This window comes from Mustela nivalis, assembly GCF_964662115.1.
Source record: "Mustela nivalis genome assembly, chromosome: 20".
Taxonomy (NCBI): Eukaryota; Metazoa; Chordata; class Mammalia; order Carnivora; family Mustelidae; genus Mustela; species Mustela nivalis.
Genome location: NC_139039.1, coordinates 4885533 through 4900901, shown reverse-complemented (window position 1 = coordinate 4900901; position 15369 = coordinate 4885533). Strand labels below are relative to the sequence as shown.

Here is a 15369-nt window from a genome sequence, read left to right as displayed (position 1 = left end):
AGGAGCAGAAATCGAGAGATGGCCCACACTCATGTGGGGGGCGGGGGCGCAGAAGGAAAGGAACAAGACCAGCTCTGAGCCCTTGGCCCTCCTCTGCTTCATTCCAACCCAGATTTAGCTCTTACCCAGGTAGCTAAGATCCAATATACGAGCTATTCACCAGGAGGGAAAACACTTGAATGGTTTTCATTATCTTAAAAAAAATTGAGAAGGAAAGAAAAAAAAGAAAGAAACTCACACTAGTCAGAGCCCTGAGAGGAGATGAGTCAACCCGGATCACCTTCTCTCTACGACGGGGACACAAGGTGCACAACCCCCTCCCACCCCCACCCCCCCACCCCTGCACTGAGCAGTGCCCGGGCTCCCTGGCAGCGGCAGATTGGAGCCAATGCAGGGGCTGAAGGCCCCCCGGGGAGCCTGGAGCAGGAAGTGTGAGCTCAAGTTAATGAGAGACACAGACTCTGAAATTCAGCTCAGCAGCTAAGAATATCTCCTGTGGACTAGAAAGAGTTCCTATGTCCAAGACCTTGGCATTCCTTTAAAAGGATAAAAAGAGCCAGACCTTCAGAAGAAGGGCCAGGGGTGGGGGGTGTCAGAGGACAGAGCACTGGAGAAGGAGGTGAGGCCTCTGAGCTGTCCCCCTGATGTGTCCCCTAACCTCTCGGTATTTTCAAAATGACAGAAGTGCCCTCATTCTCTGGCTTCTCCTTAATTCCACAATTCCATGGTAAAACAATGCGACAGCTCTCAGAAAACAGTTAAGACATGCGTGTAGAGACGCACAGAAGGTATGATGAGACTCACACCTCAAATTGTTCACAGTGATTTTGGGGAGGGAGGCATACGGGGAAACTTATAGAAGACGTTATGGATTTCTATATAATATAAATATTTATTTTTTTAAAGATTTTATTTATTTATTTATTTATTTATTTGCGAGAGTAATCGAGAAAGAGAGAGAGAGATTGAGAGAAGTTGCTGGGGAGGAGCAGAGGGGAAGGGAGAACCAGACTGGCATTGAGCAAGGAGCCTGATGTGGGACTCGATCCCAGAACCCTGGGATCATGACCTGAGCTCAAGGTAGTTGCATAACGGGCTGAGCCACCCAGGTGCCCCTCATGTACATTTTTAAGCAACTACTATGAAGTCATTTTATTGCTAAATTAAAAATCACAAAACAGTGAACATCAGGGACACAGTTGTCAAAAGCAACAAAACTTCTATAGCAAAAGACTCATGATCAAATGAGAATAATCGCAGGCAAATTCACATGCATAGTCTATTCCAATGAGAAAGAACTGGAATTGTGTGTTGTATTTAGCATTTCCTATAATAACCAGAGAGGCAAATCTTCCTTCAAGGCCCACTTCAAATGTCATTGGAAGGGACTTTTCCTGTCCCTTTCTCTTTGCCACACTGTGCCCTGTTTCCAGCCTCCCAAAAGTGAATTTTTCTCTCCACTCTGTCCCCAAGGCTCTGGGGATAATCTTTCAGGCCCTCATCCCGTGAAATTGCTTTGATTTGCTCTTGTCTGTGTCTCTCAAAATAGGACTTTGTGTGGTTCCTCATGTTTGAATGGTAGGTTCTAGCACAGGGCCTGGCCCATGGCACATGCTCCAAAAGGTTTTGTAGAATCAGACACACTTTCGTGCAACCTGACCCATGCATGGTTACCTGGTTTTCTCAGTCTCTCCCAATTAAGAACACCCATCTGTTCTTCATATTGGAAATCCACAGCAATGAAAGCCTAATGTGGAGCGTGGGGGGTGTACTCTCCTTAAAACATGTTCCAGATCATTCTTGATGATGCCATTCACCCCCTTCCCGGTCCCTAGGATCCCAGGGACATCCCTGCTCCTGTCACTGAACTGGTGAGTCAACTCCTTAACTGGGAGGGAATGCACACTGAAAAGGAAAGCAGCTCAGGGAGGGCCTCCCAGGGGAGTAATGGGCCAGCTGCACAGCTCGGCCCCGTGGCGGACGCCCAGGACACGGAGCCCTGGGCTGGGCGCTGGGAGCCCCTGGCCCTTGTTCTGGAAGACTCTTGCCCTCTTTGCCTCTCACAAGGGTGAAGTGAGGTCACGCTGGGGAATGGCGGGGCAAAGCTGGGATCTGTGATGATCAAACTCCGTGGGTCACTCTGACTCATGACAAGTCATCAACTCACTTTCAAACTACCAATTAGTCGTGACAGTCACCCAGATGAACATCACATAGCTTCTTTCAGCGGAGATGCAGTAACAGTTTACCTATTTCGATTAATTCAGGGGATGGGGGTTTTCAGTCCCATCTTTTTCACTCAATGCCTTTTCTAGGAGGAACCAGAACTTCCGAGGAATCCACAGTACTGGGCCCGGGGGAGTCTGGTTGCTTGGACTTGTTCGACTGCCCTCGGCAGACCACCCCTTCCCCCGGCGGGGGCTGTACTCCTACGCTCCGTCCCTTCCTTCAGTGCTACTCCAGACCCGCGCTATGGCAGCAGTTTTTAGAGGCTTGATTTTCCCATCCTCTCCCATGGCGAGGCTTTCTGTGTGAGCTGGGGGTGGTTGCGGGCACAGTCAGGGCACTGAGTGCCATCTCTGTCTGTCAACAGTTCCTACGAAAAAGACGACAGAGAAAAGTAACACACTCCATATCCCCACTGACCTAGACATGACCTCCTTGGCCTGATCGACCACCATCCTCGCCGTGTTTTTTTTTTTTTAAGATTTTATTTATTTATTTGTTGGAGTGAGGAAGCCCAAGCAGGGAGAGCCGCAGTCAGAGGGAGAAGCAGACTCCCTGCCCAGCAGAGACCCTTATGCCGGACCCGATCCCAGGACCCTGAGATAGTGACCTGAGCCAACGGCAGGCTCTTAATCGGCTGGACCACCCGGGCGTCCCCCAGCCTCACATTCTTTGACTTCATTTATCCCAGCACCACCCAGCTCCCTGCTGCCAGTGCCGTCCGCCGCTCCTGCCTTCGCCTGGCTCTCCTTTCCCACGGCAACTCCATGTTCCCATTTCTCCACCTGGCAAACTCCTACTCTTCCTGCAAAGCCTCTTTGACGCCTTGGCATTTTAGCCATTTTTCCAGACCAGCAACAATGTGAGAGCAGGCACTCAGACTTACTGCCCCCGAGCAGCCAGCACATAGCCGACTGGAGGCTCTCAGCGAACGTTTGTTCAGAGAATGCCATCACTGGAGGGAAGCCTCCTGTGCCCGTTCTGGCCGACACTCATGACGCTCAATTTGTAACCGCCTATTTACAAGCTGGACTTGCTTTCCCAGCCTCCGAGCTCTTCAAGGGAAGGGGATGAATGAAGTGAGTCTCTAGCAAGGAGCCTGGAGGATTCCCTGGAAGTGCTCGACACATGTTTGCGGAATAAATGAAGTTGCAGAGAAACCTAAGATGTTCTTACCGCCAGCTCAGCGAATGCAAACTCATAAAGCCCAGAAGATATTCCAAGTAACCTCTAGACCTCAGCTTTCTGAGTTATAAAGCGAGAGTCGAAAGTCATGACCTCCTCCTGGCTCGAAGGCTCTTTAATTTAGAAAGGTAGCGATCATCACAATCGCCAGAGCCCAACAAATCCTGACCAAAAGGCTTGGCACGCGGCCGCCGTGGAAGAAATTCCTCTAGAGCAGAGACTATTGGTAAAGGCGTTCCATTTATTTGAAATGCCTAAAGTCCTTTACCTTCAAGATAAACCAGTATCCAGCAGTGATGGGCTGCATGTGGAAGGCACATGTGGGAATTCAGAGAACAGTAAGGGAACGCACGTGTTTTCATATGCTTTTGTTGGTTGTGTTTCGGCACTGGAAAGCACTAACGTTTTTGCGACCCTTCAGAGGGTCGAGCAGTTGATACTCCACACTTGACTGATGGGGCTGGTGCCGGCATGGAGCCACCAGCAGGCACGAGAGTCACTGTCCCTACGAACGATTATCTCACGATGCAGTGACAGCACACTCAGGGGTGCTTGGGTGGCTCAGTTGGTTAAGCATCCGACTCTTGATTTCAGCTCAGGTCACAATCTCAGGCTCTGGGCTGGGCATGGAGCCTGCTTAAGGTCCTCTCTCTTAAACATTTTTTAAAATTAAAAAAAAAAAAAAGTGACAGCACTCACATGGGCCAAGTGTCAAATACACAGCTTGAATCATTGGTGGGTACAACAGGCTTAGCCTCTACCGACTGAATTTATAGAGCACATACTCTATGCCATACAGAATCCTGGTGAGGAGCACCGAATAGAACAAAGTCCTCTCTCCTTGAGGGCCTGCATTTTAGTGAAGGAGACAGGTAACTGAAGAGACATACAGAGGCATAGCAAGTCTCGTGGTCCTCAGTACTGTGGAGATACAAGTCCAGGGGGCAGACAATGCCTGCAGTGCTCCGGGAAAGCTCTCTGCTAACTCCCTGCCTTATGCCAGCACTATAGACATCAAGGTTTCTCTTTTGGGTGTGAAATTTTCTCCTGGGGTCACATGTAATGTTCTTTCCTATCAGGAAGGCCAATGGAGCAGTATTCATTAGAGTTATAAGAAGAATGGGGTGCCTGTGGGGCTCAAGTGGGTTAAGCGTCTGACTCTTGATTTCAGCTCAGGTCCTGATCTTGGGGTCAGGGGATCAAGCCCCACATAGGGCTCTGTGCTCAGCCTCTCTCTGCTCCTCCCCCAAGCTCTCTTTCTCTCTCAAATAAATAAATAAGATATTTTTTAAAATTTAAAAAAAAAAAAAAAGAGGGATGTCTGGATGGCTCAGTCAGTTGAGCATCTGCCTTCAGCTCAGGTCATGATCCCAGGGTCATGGGATGGAGCCCCACATCAGGTTCTTTGCTCAGCAGGGAGCTTGCTTCTCCCTCTGCCTGTGGCTCCCCCTACTTGTGCTCTCTCTCTCTCTCTCTCTCTCTCTAATAAGTAAACAAAATTTAAAAAAAATAAATTTACAGATTTGTTTAAAAAATTTAAACAAAAAAAAGAAGAGAAGAGAAAACTAAAATGGTAATGGGTTTTGCCTATGGAATTACAGCTCGTGGTCCCCAGTGGAGCATCTGTGTTCACCCAACAATTCTAAGAAATCAGGAGAACAGAGACTCTGACTTGTCTTCCTCTTTCCTTTTATTTGGCTAACTGATAAATATGTAAAGTCAACCGGATCATCCCAGAAAATGCATTTTTTACTGCTATGGCTGCCATAATAAAATATTTTGATTTGATATAAGTAATAATTCCGGAAGTTGGACACACGAATAGGTATGTGACACAGCCCAGGGCTGAGGGACCCCAGCTCCGACATGCCCCTGTGTGGTGTGTGCTGAGACACAAACCAGGCAACAACATTCCAGAAGGCTAGGGAGGTGAGTCGTCTGGCTCGAACACGTCAGCGGTCTCCCCATTATTCCCAGCCACGTGTGGACCTACCTAGTCCATCACCTCAGTCTCCCAACCAGCCTCCCTGCCTCGGTCTCTGTGCCTCAGCTCGACTCTCCATCCAGCAGCCAGGGCTGGCGATCACTTAAAAACCCAAATCAGATGGAGTATCCCTCATGTAATACCTTTCAAAGGCTTCTCATCATCCTTGGAGTAAAACCTGAGTCCTCACCATGGCCTGCGAGCCTTTCACCATTTGGCCTTGGCAATTTGAACCACCTCCTTGCCTAGCACTTTTCCCTTTGATCATTCCATGGCAGCTACCCTGTCGTGCTGTTCCCCAAACACCAACCTCACTCTTGACCTCAGGGCCTTTGCACCTGTTTCCCCCTCTTCCAGGATTGCTCTTCCCCAGAAACCATGTGGTTCTCCCTTATTTCTTTTGAAAGGCTTTGTCTATTTTGTCTATCTTGTTCAGTGCCTAGAATAGCAGCTGGCACAAAGTAGGTGTTTAATAAATACACGTGGACTAACCTCCAAAAGACACTGGTGGAATTATGTTCAACATGTCTCTCGTCCCTGTTTTCACCAGCCGATGCCAGCATCTGACTTCCTCGAATGCCGAGTGACTTCCAAATAGCTGTCTTTGTGCTGGACCTCTTATCTAGTGACAAGCTAAAATATCCAATTGCTTACTATCCATCTTCACCCCGATTCCTGGACGACTCCTCAAGACTCCTCAGCAGGATCTCTGCAAAGCCCTGACGGCGTGTCCTCCTGCTTCCACACTGAGCCCACCCTAGTGCTCCTCGTCTCAGTGAGCTGTGTCCCCCTCCACCCCCCACACAAGGCAGACACCTGAGGGTCATTCTCGAAGCCCCCTTCCCTGCTTCCCCCATGCCATTCCACCACCCAGGCCTGTCCACCCTTCTCCATCTCTGCAGCCACGACTCCTATCCCAGCGACCACCGTTTCTCTCCCGGACGGGTGTGACTGTCTGTAACTGGCCTCCCCAGTTCTAACCCTGGGCCCTTCCAGCTGTCTTCCAAGCGGCAGCCAGTGCACTCCCCCAAAGCACACCTCTGATCATGTCAGTCCTGAGCTTGAGTCTGTGGCCTGCTTCCCTCTGCTTGGGATCAAGATCGGGAGCCTTAATATGGTTTCCGGAAACAGGGCTTGCGGAAACAGTTGGACAAGTCACAACAAGCTGAACTGCCTCCATTTCTCAGAGATTCCTGGAATACCTCCAAGACCAGTTGCCTCGAGCTCTCAAGTGCCCTCCACCCCTGCTGCTCCGACCACACTGTCCCCTCCCCAGATTCTCCCCCTCCATCAGCAGCTACAGTGTGGCACAGCAGGTGGACACCACCCCCTGCACACACACAGACACACATACACACAATGTGTGCACACACAGATGTACACACACAGCACTGGTCCTGGGACACAGTATCCCGACTGTGGTGACTATCACCACTAGCCAACTGCGGTGGTCATCGCTCTGGCCCATAAGTCCCAGAAAAATCCTGAATTCACCTCTGCAGCCTCATCTGGAGCCTCTGCACTGCAGCCACTCTGGCCTTCCTTAAACTTTCTGTGCTTTTTCCCTGCCTCAGGGACTTTGCACAGGCTGTTCTCCATGATTGGATTTTTTTCAAGATTTATTTATGTATTTGAGAGAGAGAGAGAGAGAGCATGTACACAAGAACCGGGGGGGGGGGGGGAGAATCTTCAAGCAGACTCCCATCTGAGCGCCAAGCCCACAGGACTCAATCTCATGACTTGAGATCACGACCTGAGCCCAAATCAAGAGTCAGATGCCTAACCGACTGAGCCACCCAGGGGCCCCCATCACTAACTCCCATCACTAACTTCCTTCCTCCCATCACTAACTTCTACTTATCCCTTCCTCATGGTAGCCTTCTCTAACTTCCAACTTTAGGGCAAGTGTCATGTATTCTCAAAAAATCCTATGCCTTTAATTCACAGTTCCAAACACACTTCAGTTTGCCTCCTACTTACGTGCTTCCTTGATGGCTAGCTCTCACGACCAGTAGACTACAGTTCAGAGAAACCGAGGACTGGGACTTTTCTGCGTACTATCAAGTCCCTAAGGCCCAGCGCTCCGTCCGCATCTGGAGATACACAGGAAGACACTGGCGACTTGGGTCTAAAGCCTGTCGATGGCTTGGCTTAAGGAAAGCATCAGGCATTCATACAAAGATACCGATGATGCTGTGTATGTGCGTGTCCTTGTGTGTGAATCTGCTCTTTTCTATATATAGAACAATGATGACGATCAAAATTAGTAGACATAATCCATGCATTAAGGAGACTGCCCTGAATACTCAGATGTCTCTTACATAAGCCAAGAGTTCCTCTTCTCACACTGCTTAGCGTAATTACTTCCTATTATGGCAAACAGCACTTACCCTTTCCACAAAACATACTATCTGAAAGTGTGTTACTTATATAAGGATTAGCCTTTGCTGCATTCCTGCTATCACCGTCCACCGGTTCAAAAGATTCAAGCCGGGGCCCCAGGACAGGAGCCTGTTTTAGCGTCTCAAAACAATGACTGCATGTTCCGAGAAGAAGGGAGCTCTCGTCCCCTCGTGTCGCCGGCCCCGCGAACACTGGAAAGCCCCAGCACTGTCCCCAGGGCTGCACTGATGTGGTTACTGAGGGTGTCAGCTCGGCTGCTGTTGTCCCTCCCTCCCCCGTCCCTGCGTCACTCTTCCCTCCAGAGCACAAGGCCAACCACCCTCGGGCTGGTATGATGGGAGCAGCGCGGGCTCCTCCCCGGGACCGCTGTTGCTCCTCCTTCACCTGCGGCAGCCACGAGCAGGAGACCCACACAGCCCAAGGTCCAGGGAGTCAGGGCAGGGGGCCCTAGGGATAAGCCGGCCCCGAGGGGCTTTGCAGGACCCCAATCTTTCCCTTTCCACCCCCTTGACACTCGCATCCTTGCTCGCAGCCATGTCCTCTCGGAAAGGAGGCCGGGGCCGAGCCAGGACCGCAGACACCCATCTGGGACTGGAGCTTCCCTTTGGTGCTCGCGGGGCTCGCCTGGAGCCCGCTGGAAATAGTGTCATAAAGTGCAAAAATGCTTCGGGGCCTGCTGCTCCCTGAGCCCAAGATGAACCCCAGAGAGCCCCCAAGAGAGACAGGAGGGGGACGAGCCGGTAACACCCGGGGCCTCACCAACAGCAGACTAATCAGGACAAAGCCACTTTCCCAGTGTCATCAAAATCTTCCAATCTCACACCGAAAATAAGCCCTGGCTCAAGGCTTATGAGTGTCCGATTGTCCCCATTTCTGCTAAATGGATTCCTCTGAGAGCATCTTAACCCTTGGAAGGCCTTTTGAAGGTTCGGCGCTCCTCGGACAGAGCTACACTGCAGAGAAGCCCTCCTCTGCCTTTCTGCTGCGGAAGCCTCGGAACTTTCCAGGTGGGCAGAGAGAGCCATTCCCCTGTCTGTGGGAGGCTGGGAAGACACAACCACAGTTGCTGAAGCAGGAGGCCCCTCTTTTGAGCCACTCCGACGCCAGGACTTGCTCCTTGCTCCGTATTTTTCTCCTCCATCCTCTTCCCTTGAAAGAAATGGGTTTGCAGTTTCGATCTGTATTCCAGAGGCCACGCCTGGGCTCTGTGTGTTTGGTGGGCATCACTACAGAGGCCCTCACCCTGTGGCGGTACACTTGGGTCGGAGGGGTGGGAGAAAGGGAGGAGGGCTTCCTGCCTCTACCCCATCCACAGACTCAAACCAGGGCACATGCTTGTCCCCCTCTGAAGTTCACGGCCGTGGGCTTCCTATCACACCTACTTTATATTTCCTACCATACCACCTGCTCCAACCTCCCTGATCTTTGAGCTGTGAATTTACACCACAGAGGACCAACTGAATCCAAATGGGGTCTTGCCCTGAGAGAAAGAACAAGTGGAATGTTGCATTTTAAGCGGGGGGGGGGGGGGGGGCGGGAGAGGGAGCGGACAGGTGGTGAGAAGGCAGGGGGACAGGGGCACATGGCCTTCTGGGAACTTGCCCCTGCTGGCTTTAAAAGCAATCTAGTGCACTACAACACAACGAGCCTTGAAGACACTGCACTACATGAAAAGGACAAATATGGTGTGATTCCACCTTGAGGAGGGACCTAGAGCAGTCGGAGTCATAGAGACAGAACGTCAAGCTGTGGCAGTCAGGGGTTTGGGGGGCAGGGATGGGGAGTTACCGCCTAACAGATGCAGTTTCAGCTCTGCAGGAGGAACAGTGTTCTGGAGAGGGACGGTGGTCCTTGTCATACCACAACATGAAAGTACTTTATCCCATTGAACTGGACACTCAAACATGGTTTAAGGTGGTAAATTCCATGTTACATGTATTTCACCACAATTACAAATAATTTGCTGATTAAAATGGTTAAAAAAAAAAAGTATTCTCATTAGAAACTGATTTAGGACAGGTGCCCCATTAATTGAATTGGCTGGCCAAACCAAGCAAACCAAACCAAAGTCATCCAACCCACAAGCTCAAGCTATACCCCTGACCTCTCTCGATGATAATTTCCTCTCTGTTCAGTCAATTCCTAGACCTCTGGCCCCAAACCTGGCTCTTTGCCCTCTGCTCTGTTCTGAACACATGAAGTCTCTTACTGGCCCCACCTGTCACCAAACACACAGCTTAGCCCCGGGAACCTCCAGAGAAGCTGTTCAAGCCACGGCGGCTCTCAGCCTGAGGCGGCCTCGCTTTCATCAACACCTGACAGAGGAAGGGAGGCGCCATCACGACTTCCTTCTCAGCACAGCGAGAACCCACAAAGGCTGCTAGTAGACAAAGGAGATTTAATGTCACTACCGATACAACATCCTTCAAAGGCCCGCTCTCCTGCCCCCCTTCAAAGGCCACATGTTCTAAGACCACAGCGGGAACCAAGGCCACTTCTGAGGGAAGAGGCAGCAGGGGATGGAGCCCAGGCCCGGCCCACACAGTTCGGGCATCAGTCCTTCTCCATGGGGCCCCGGACCGTGTCTGGGATGTGAACACCAAGGTTAGGGCCTTCAGCAGGCAGGAACCCTTGGGGATTTTTGAGGCCACTGGAAAAAGGTTAATAGAGGCAGATTAAAGCTGTCAGGAAATGGTACCGGGCAAGAGCCTCTCTTCAGAGACCATGTGCCTGTCCCCACCCCACGTACCTGGTTACAGGTGTTAATGTCTACGCCGTTCCGCAGGTGATCCAAAGCTTTGTCCAAGTTACCTGATCTTGCCGCCCTCAGAAAGCTGGTAGCAGCATCGGCCTGTGAGGAGAAATGGGAGGCTGTGAGCGTGCTCTGGGGGGAGGACTTCAAGACCCCATTCAGGCCCAGGGCTGTGAAAAAGGGCCTAAGTCTTGGTGACAGCCACTACACCCTCCTATTACGGCTCCCCAGTGCCTCCCCCCACACTCGGTGCCCACCGTGGCGCCCAGGCATAGGATGGGCCTAGAGTCCCTGAGTAGACGGCTTTCAGGTCTGTCATAGGAGGCTGCTTCGATCCCACCCTCCCTTCTTGGTATCTTTATAAGCAAACACTCTTGGCTCGGGCCTATGATGGACCAGCCTTTGAGAAGGACCCTGGTCCAACCATGAACATTCAGTACTGGCTGGAGTCCTGCTGCTTCGATGTCCCCAAGGGCTCCTTGTTCTTATGGAGGAGTCTAGAGCACAGAGCCCCTGACCCCAGGGAGTCACAGATGCGGGCATCACGGGGACCTTACAGGTGCCCCTGGCCACTATTTTACGGGTTGGTTTTTTTTAAGTACCCAGCACCTAGCACTTACTGAGCACTAAGAACCATTACCAGCCCCTCACGTTAACTATCTGTTCACATATCCCTGAGATACACATTTAATACTCATTGTCTGAAAACTCCAAGAAGGAGTTCTGCGCTCCCCCTTTTACAGATGAGAAGCCAAGGGGCAGAGAGCTGATGCCACTCGTGCAGAGTCCCGCGGCAGGCACGAAACCTACCCTGGACTCACAGGCACACAACCTGCCTCTGAAATCTATGAACTTGACCTCCTTGCTCTGCTGCCAACTTAACGTGAGCTTTAGCTGGCAGATGACCCTCACAAGCGCTCGTGCAGGAGACTAAAACAAACCCTTTCCACGGCTGCTGCTCAGCCACCAACACCATGGCCACTGAGACCCTGCCACCGAGTAATACAGGCTACTGCAACTGTCCTATCAGCACAAGTGCTGAGCTCTGTGCTCGGCACAGGGTACATGTCCAGATGGGCAAGGGCTGTCACGTGACCCGTCATGCATGAAGTGTGCGCCACCAGTCCCTCAGGAGACCCACCCACCCCTCATGGTTCCCTCTCCTCGAACGGGTACTCTGTCTCCCTCCTTCATGCTTCCTCCTCGGAGACCATGCCGTGGTGGGCAGAATGGTGGCCCCAACAGATACGTCCATGCCTGAATGCCTGCAACCTGGCATTTGGAAAAAGAGCCTGTACAGATGTAACTAAGTTATGGGTCTTGAGACAAGACCCATGTAGATTACCTATGCTGGCCCTAAACCCACTGACAAGTATCCTTACGAAAGATCCAAGAGAAGGGACACACACTCACAAGAAAACCTGATGGAAAGACCGAGGCGGACATCAGCGTGGCACGGCCGCAAGCCAAGGAAGCCAGCAACCAGCAGAAGCTAGAAGAGGCAAAGAGCAGATCCCCCCCCCCCCGCCCCGAAAGCCTCCACAAGGAGCACGGGCCTGTGTCACCTGGATTTTAGACCTCTGGCCTCCGGAGAATAAATTTCCGTTTTCTGCCAGCATCCTGAACACGGTGTCAAACAAAAGTCCGCGATTAAACCTTGAACCCCTCCCCGGAGCAGATCTAGGTGTCTTTGCCAATCAAACAGTCAATCCACAGCAGAAAAGACTTTCCAGCCGCGCAGACACTACCTTCACCCTGGAGGGCTGTCCTGTCCCTTGGCTCTGCCGCCTCCAGCCTCCAGGACGCCGCTAGAAGATCTGCTTCCTTCCTCGGCCTCCAAGCACACCCCACTCCACCCCTACCTCGCTGACCTCCCGACAGTCCTGATTTCCTGCCAACCCTCTCATATTCCAGGCCCCACATGCCCTCCCCCAACACCCCACCCCATTCTGTAAGTTCAAACCCAAGCTCTGCATCCACCTGTTCACAACATACACACACTTGGGGGGAGGGCACCTGCAGGGGGTGCCTGGATGGCACAGTCGGCTTTGTGTCCGACTCTTGGTTTTGGCTCAGGTCGCGATCTCAGGGTCTTGATACAGAGCCCTAGCGGGGCTCTGCGCTCAGTGTGGAGTCTGCTTAAGGCTCTCTCTCCCTTAGGGCACCTGGGTGGCTCAGTCGGCTAAACATCTGCCTTCATCCCAGGTGATCCGGTCTTGCATCACACTCCTTGCTCAGTGGATCCTGCTTCTCCCTCTCCCACAGCCTGCTGCTCCCCCTGCTTGTGCTCTCCCCAACCCCCCCATCAAATAAATAAAATCTCAAAAAATAAAAACAAAAAAAACCTCTCTCCCTCTCCTTCTGCCCCTTCCCCCTCTCTAAAATAAATAAACAAATCTTTAAAACCAAAAACCAAAAACACCATACACACACTTGGATCTCACTGCCTCCAACACAGGGGGCAGGAAAGCCCCTTCCTCCCTCCTCCTTTGTCCTCCCAGGCCGTCTGCCTCCAGCCCCACACCCAGATTATTCCTGGGACCCTGAAGCTGTCCTTGGATACTCAATATGAACCATTTTAAAATCTAGAAACAGGAGCTTGATTTTTTTTTTAATTTTAAAAAAGTATTTTAAATACATCTTTGTCTCCGCAGACAAACTGTTTACTTTTTGGGGCAAAGACCAAATCTTCCATCTCTTTGGAAATCCTTCAGAGCCTGAAATGTCTGCTAAGCTACAATCCCCCTTGGCCGAAAACACAAGGCCCCTGATGTCCTTTTAGGTTCTCGGCTAGGCCTCTGCGGTGGGGGAGCTATCCCAGAAACAGGATCACTCTGTTGGTTCCCCGTGAGCTAGATTCCCAGAGAAATCAGACTCAAGGTGTAGTCGCTCAGAGAAACGTCTCTACCGGTTGAATCAGAAAGTTTGTCTGGATTGAACTGTTGGGAAAAATAACTAAATTTTTCCCCAAGAATGAGAGTGTTTGAGAAACCTATCCCACCTACCCAAGCTACCTTCTGCAGCACATAAGAGCATTCAGGCTGGAAAGCTGAGCATGGCAGATAAAAACAGCGCAACGTGACACAGCGGTAGTGTGGCCTTCCGGGGGACCCGACTCCAGGAAGTGAGGCACAATATTTATGAAAGACAGACAAGCAAATAAACAGAGGGCAGGGAAAGCCCAGTCGGGAGTAGGTTGTGGAAAGTGAAAAAGCATGTGGTTTGTGCACTCTAAGAATGGAATTACAACAGTCATTATCAGTCATTGGGCACATGTCTTTCCAACACGGTACCTGTCTGTCCTTATCACAACCGGGGAGGTAGGTACCGTCATCATCCCCATTTTAGAGGTGATAAAGCTGAGGTCTGGAAAGGTTAATAACTTGCTCGGGTTCTGCAGTTAGCACTCTGGGATTCAGCCCAAGGTTCCCTGATGCAAGCCACTTCACTGCCCTTGACCCCGAGATGCATCCCCAGCAATTTTAAACCTGGGGCCGCCCCAACAGACTGTGGGAGCTGGGAGGAGCCACATGTCTTTGCCAATCAAGAGTCAATCCATGGCAGGGAAAGGGTCCCCAGCAAGTCCCAGCTCTAACTCTGAGGGCTATGGTAAGCCTGAGACAGGCCTCGAGAATGGGACCATCACATCCCAGTCCTTCCTTCTGGGGATAGTAAAACCAGTGGTAAGAATAAAGTGACTGGCTAAAGTCACCTATATAGTTAGAGGTGAAGTTCAGTTGCTGAGGCCTTTTCATTTTCTGTTTGGCCTTCTCTGGCATAGAGTAGTCCCAGGATCCTCAGGGTATCTTACAGGTGAATTATAGATAATGGTGTCACTCCCACTGTGTATCACTCAGTTTAATTGTACAATACATTTGCTGAGCTCCTATTTCAAGTCCAGGATTCTGCTAGGGCAAAAAGAAATAGAATAAAAAATCAGAACATAGGTCCCTGCCCTTATGATTTGAAAAACAAAGTGACAGAGTTATAAAGGGGTCATTTGTGCACACATGCACTCATGGATTCATTCCACCAGCTTTCAGCGAGCACCTCTTGAAGCTAGGGAACATTTAAGCCATACAGCAAATGACCCTGCTTGGAATATGAGACCCATTCTCACCGCCTTGTTCTTCCAAGACCATGCTGCCCATCTATCTAATTCAATTACCTCCAAGTCAATGACCTGTCCCAGGTGCAATTTCCTGGTGCATCCAAGAACGGTCTGTGTAATCCAATAGGGCAGAAAGAGAGTCAAATGAGTCCAACACATTCCATTTAGAATGTTTACCCGAGTAGACACTAACCAGAGAAACAACAATGGCAACAGTGACAAAACGCTAACCAGACTCTCTCTGGGCTCTGATAAACTGGAGCAGGATTCGTGGCCCTCCCCAAGTCCCACCTGTCCCTGGGATGTGGGGCAGCCTCAGAGAGGCCTCTCTGTTTGAGGAAACGAGATAGAGGGCCTGAAGGAGGCTGTTCGCTGTGTTCCAGAAAATCAGTCCACAAGGGCCCCGAACCCTGTATCACACCAAGGAGCTGCCCGCCCCTCTGAGCACCCCACCAAGGCTGCTTGCTCATGTCTTTGCCCCTTCCTCATCTTGAGCTTCATGTTAGTCTAATTTTACCTGTAAGAAAATTGCCTGCGCCTGCGTCGAGGGCAGGAAGGTGTATACACGTTTTGTCGCGTCCTTGGCCCACTTCCCTGCTGGCTAATCCACGTGATGTCCCTGAACTCCCTTTCATAGCAAAATAGGTTTGCCTTTTTTTTTTTTAAATGTTGTATTTATTTATTTGAGAGAGAGCGCGAGTGGAATGT

General features: G+C 50.9%; 1 protein-coding gene across 21 annotated transcripts in view; it reads right to left on the bottom strand.

Moving 5' to 3' along the window:
- Positions 1-15369, bottom strand: part of ANK1 (ankyrin 1) — a gene marked incomplete at its 5' end in the record, with an annotated part of 127217 nt that overhangs the window by 79193 nt on the left and 32655 nt on the right. For all 21 annotated transcript variants that reach the window (XM_082715260.1, XM_082715241.1, XM_082715248.1 and 18 more), the window contains one exon: positions 10548-10649. In XM_082715260.1, coding sequence (XP_082571386.1) covers positions 10548-10649 — 102 coding nt within the window. The remainder of the gene's footprint in view (positions 1-10547; positions 10650-15369) is intronic.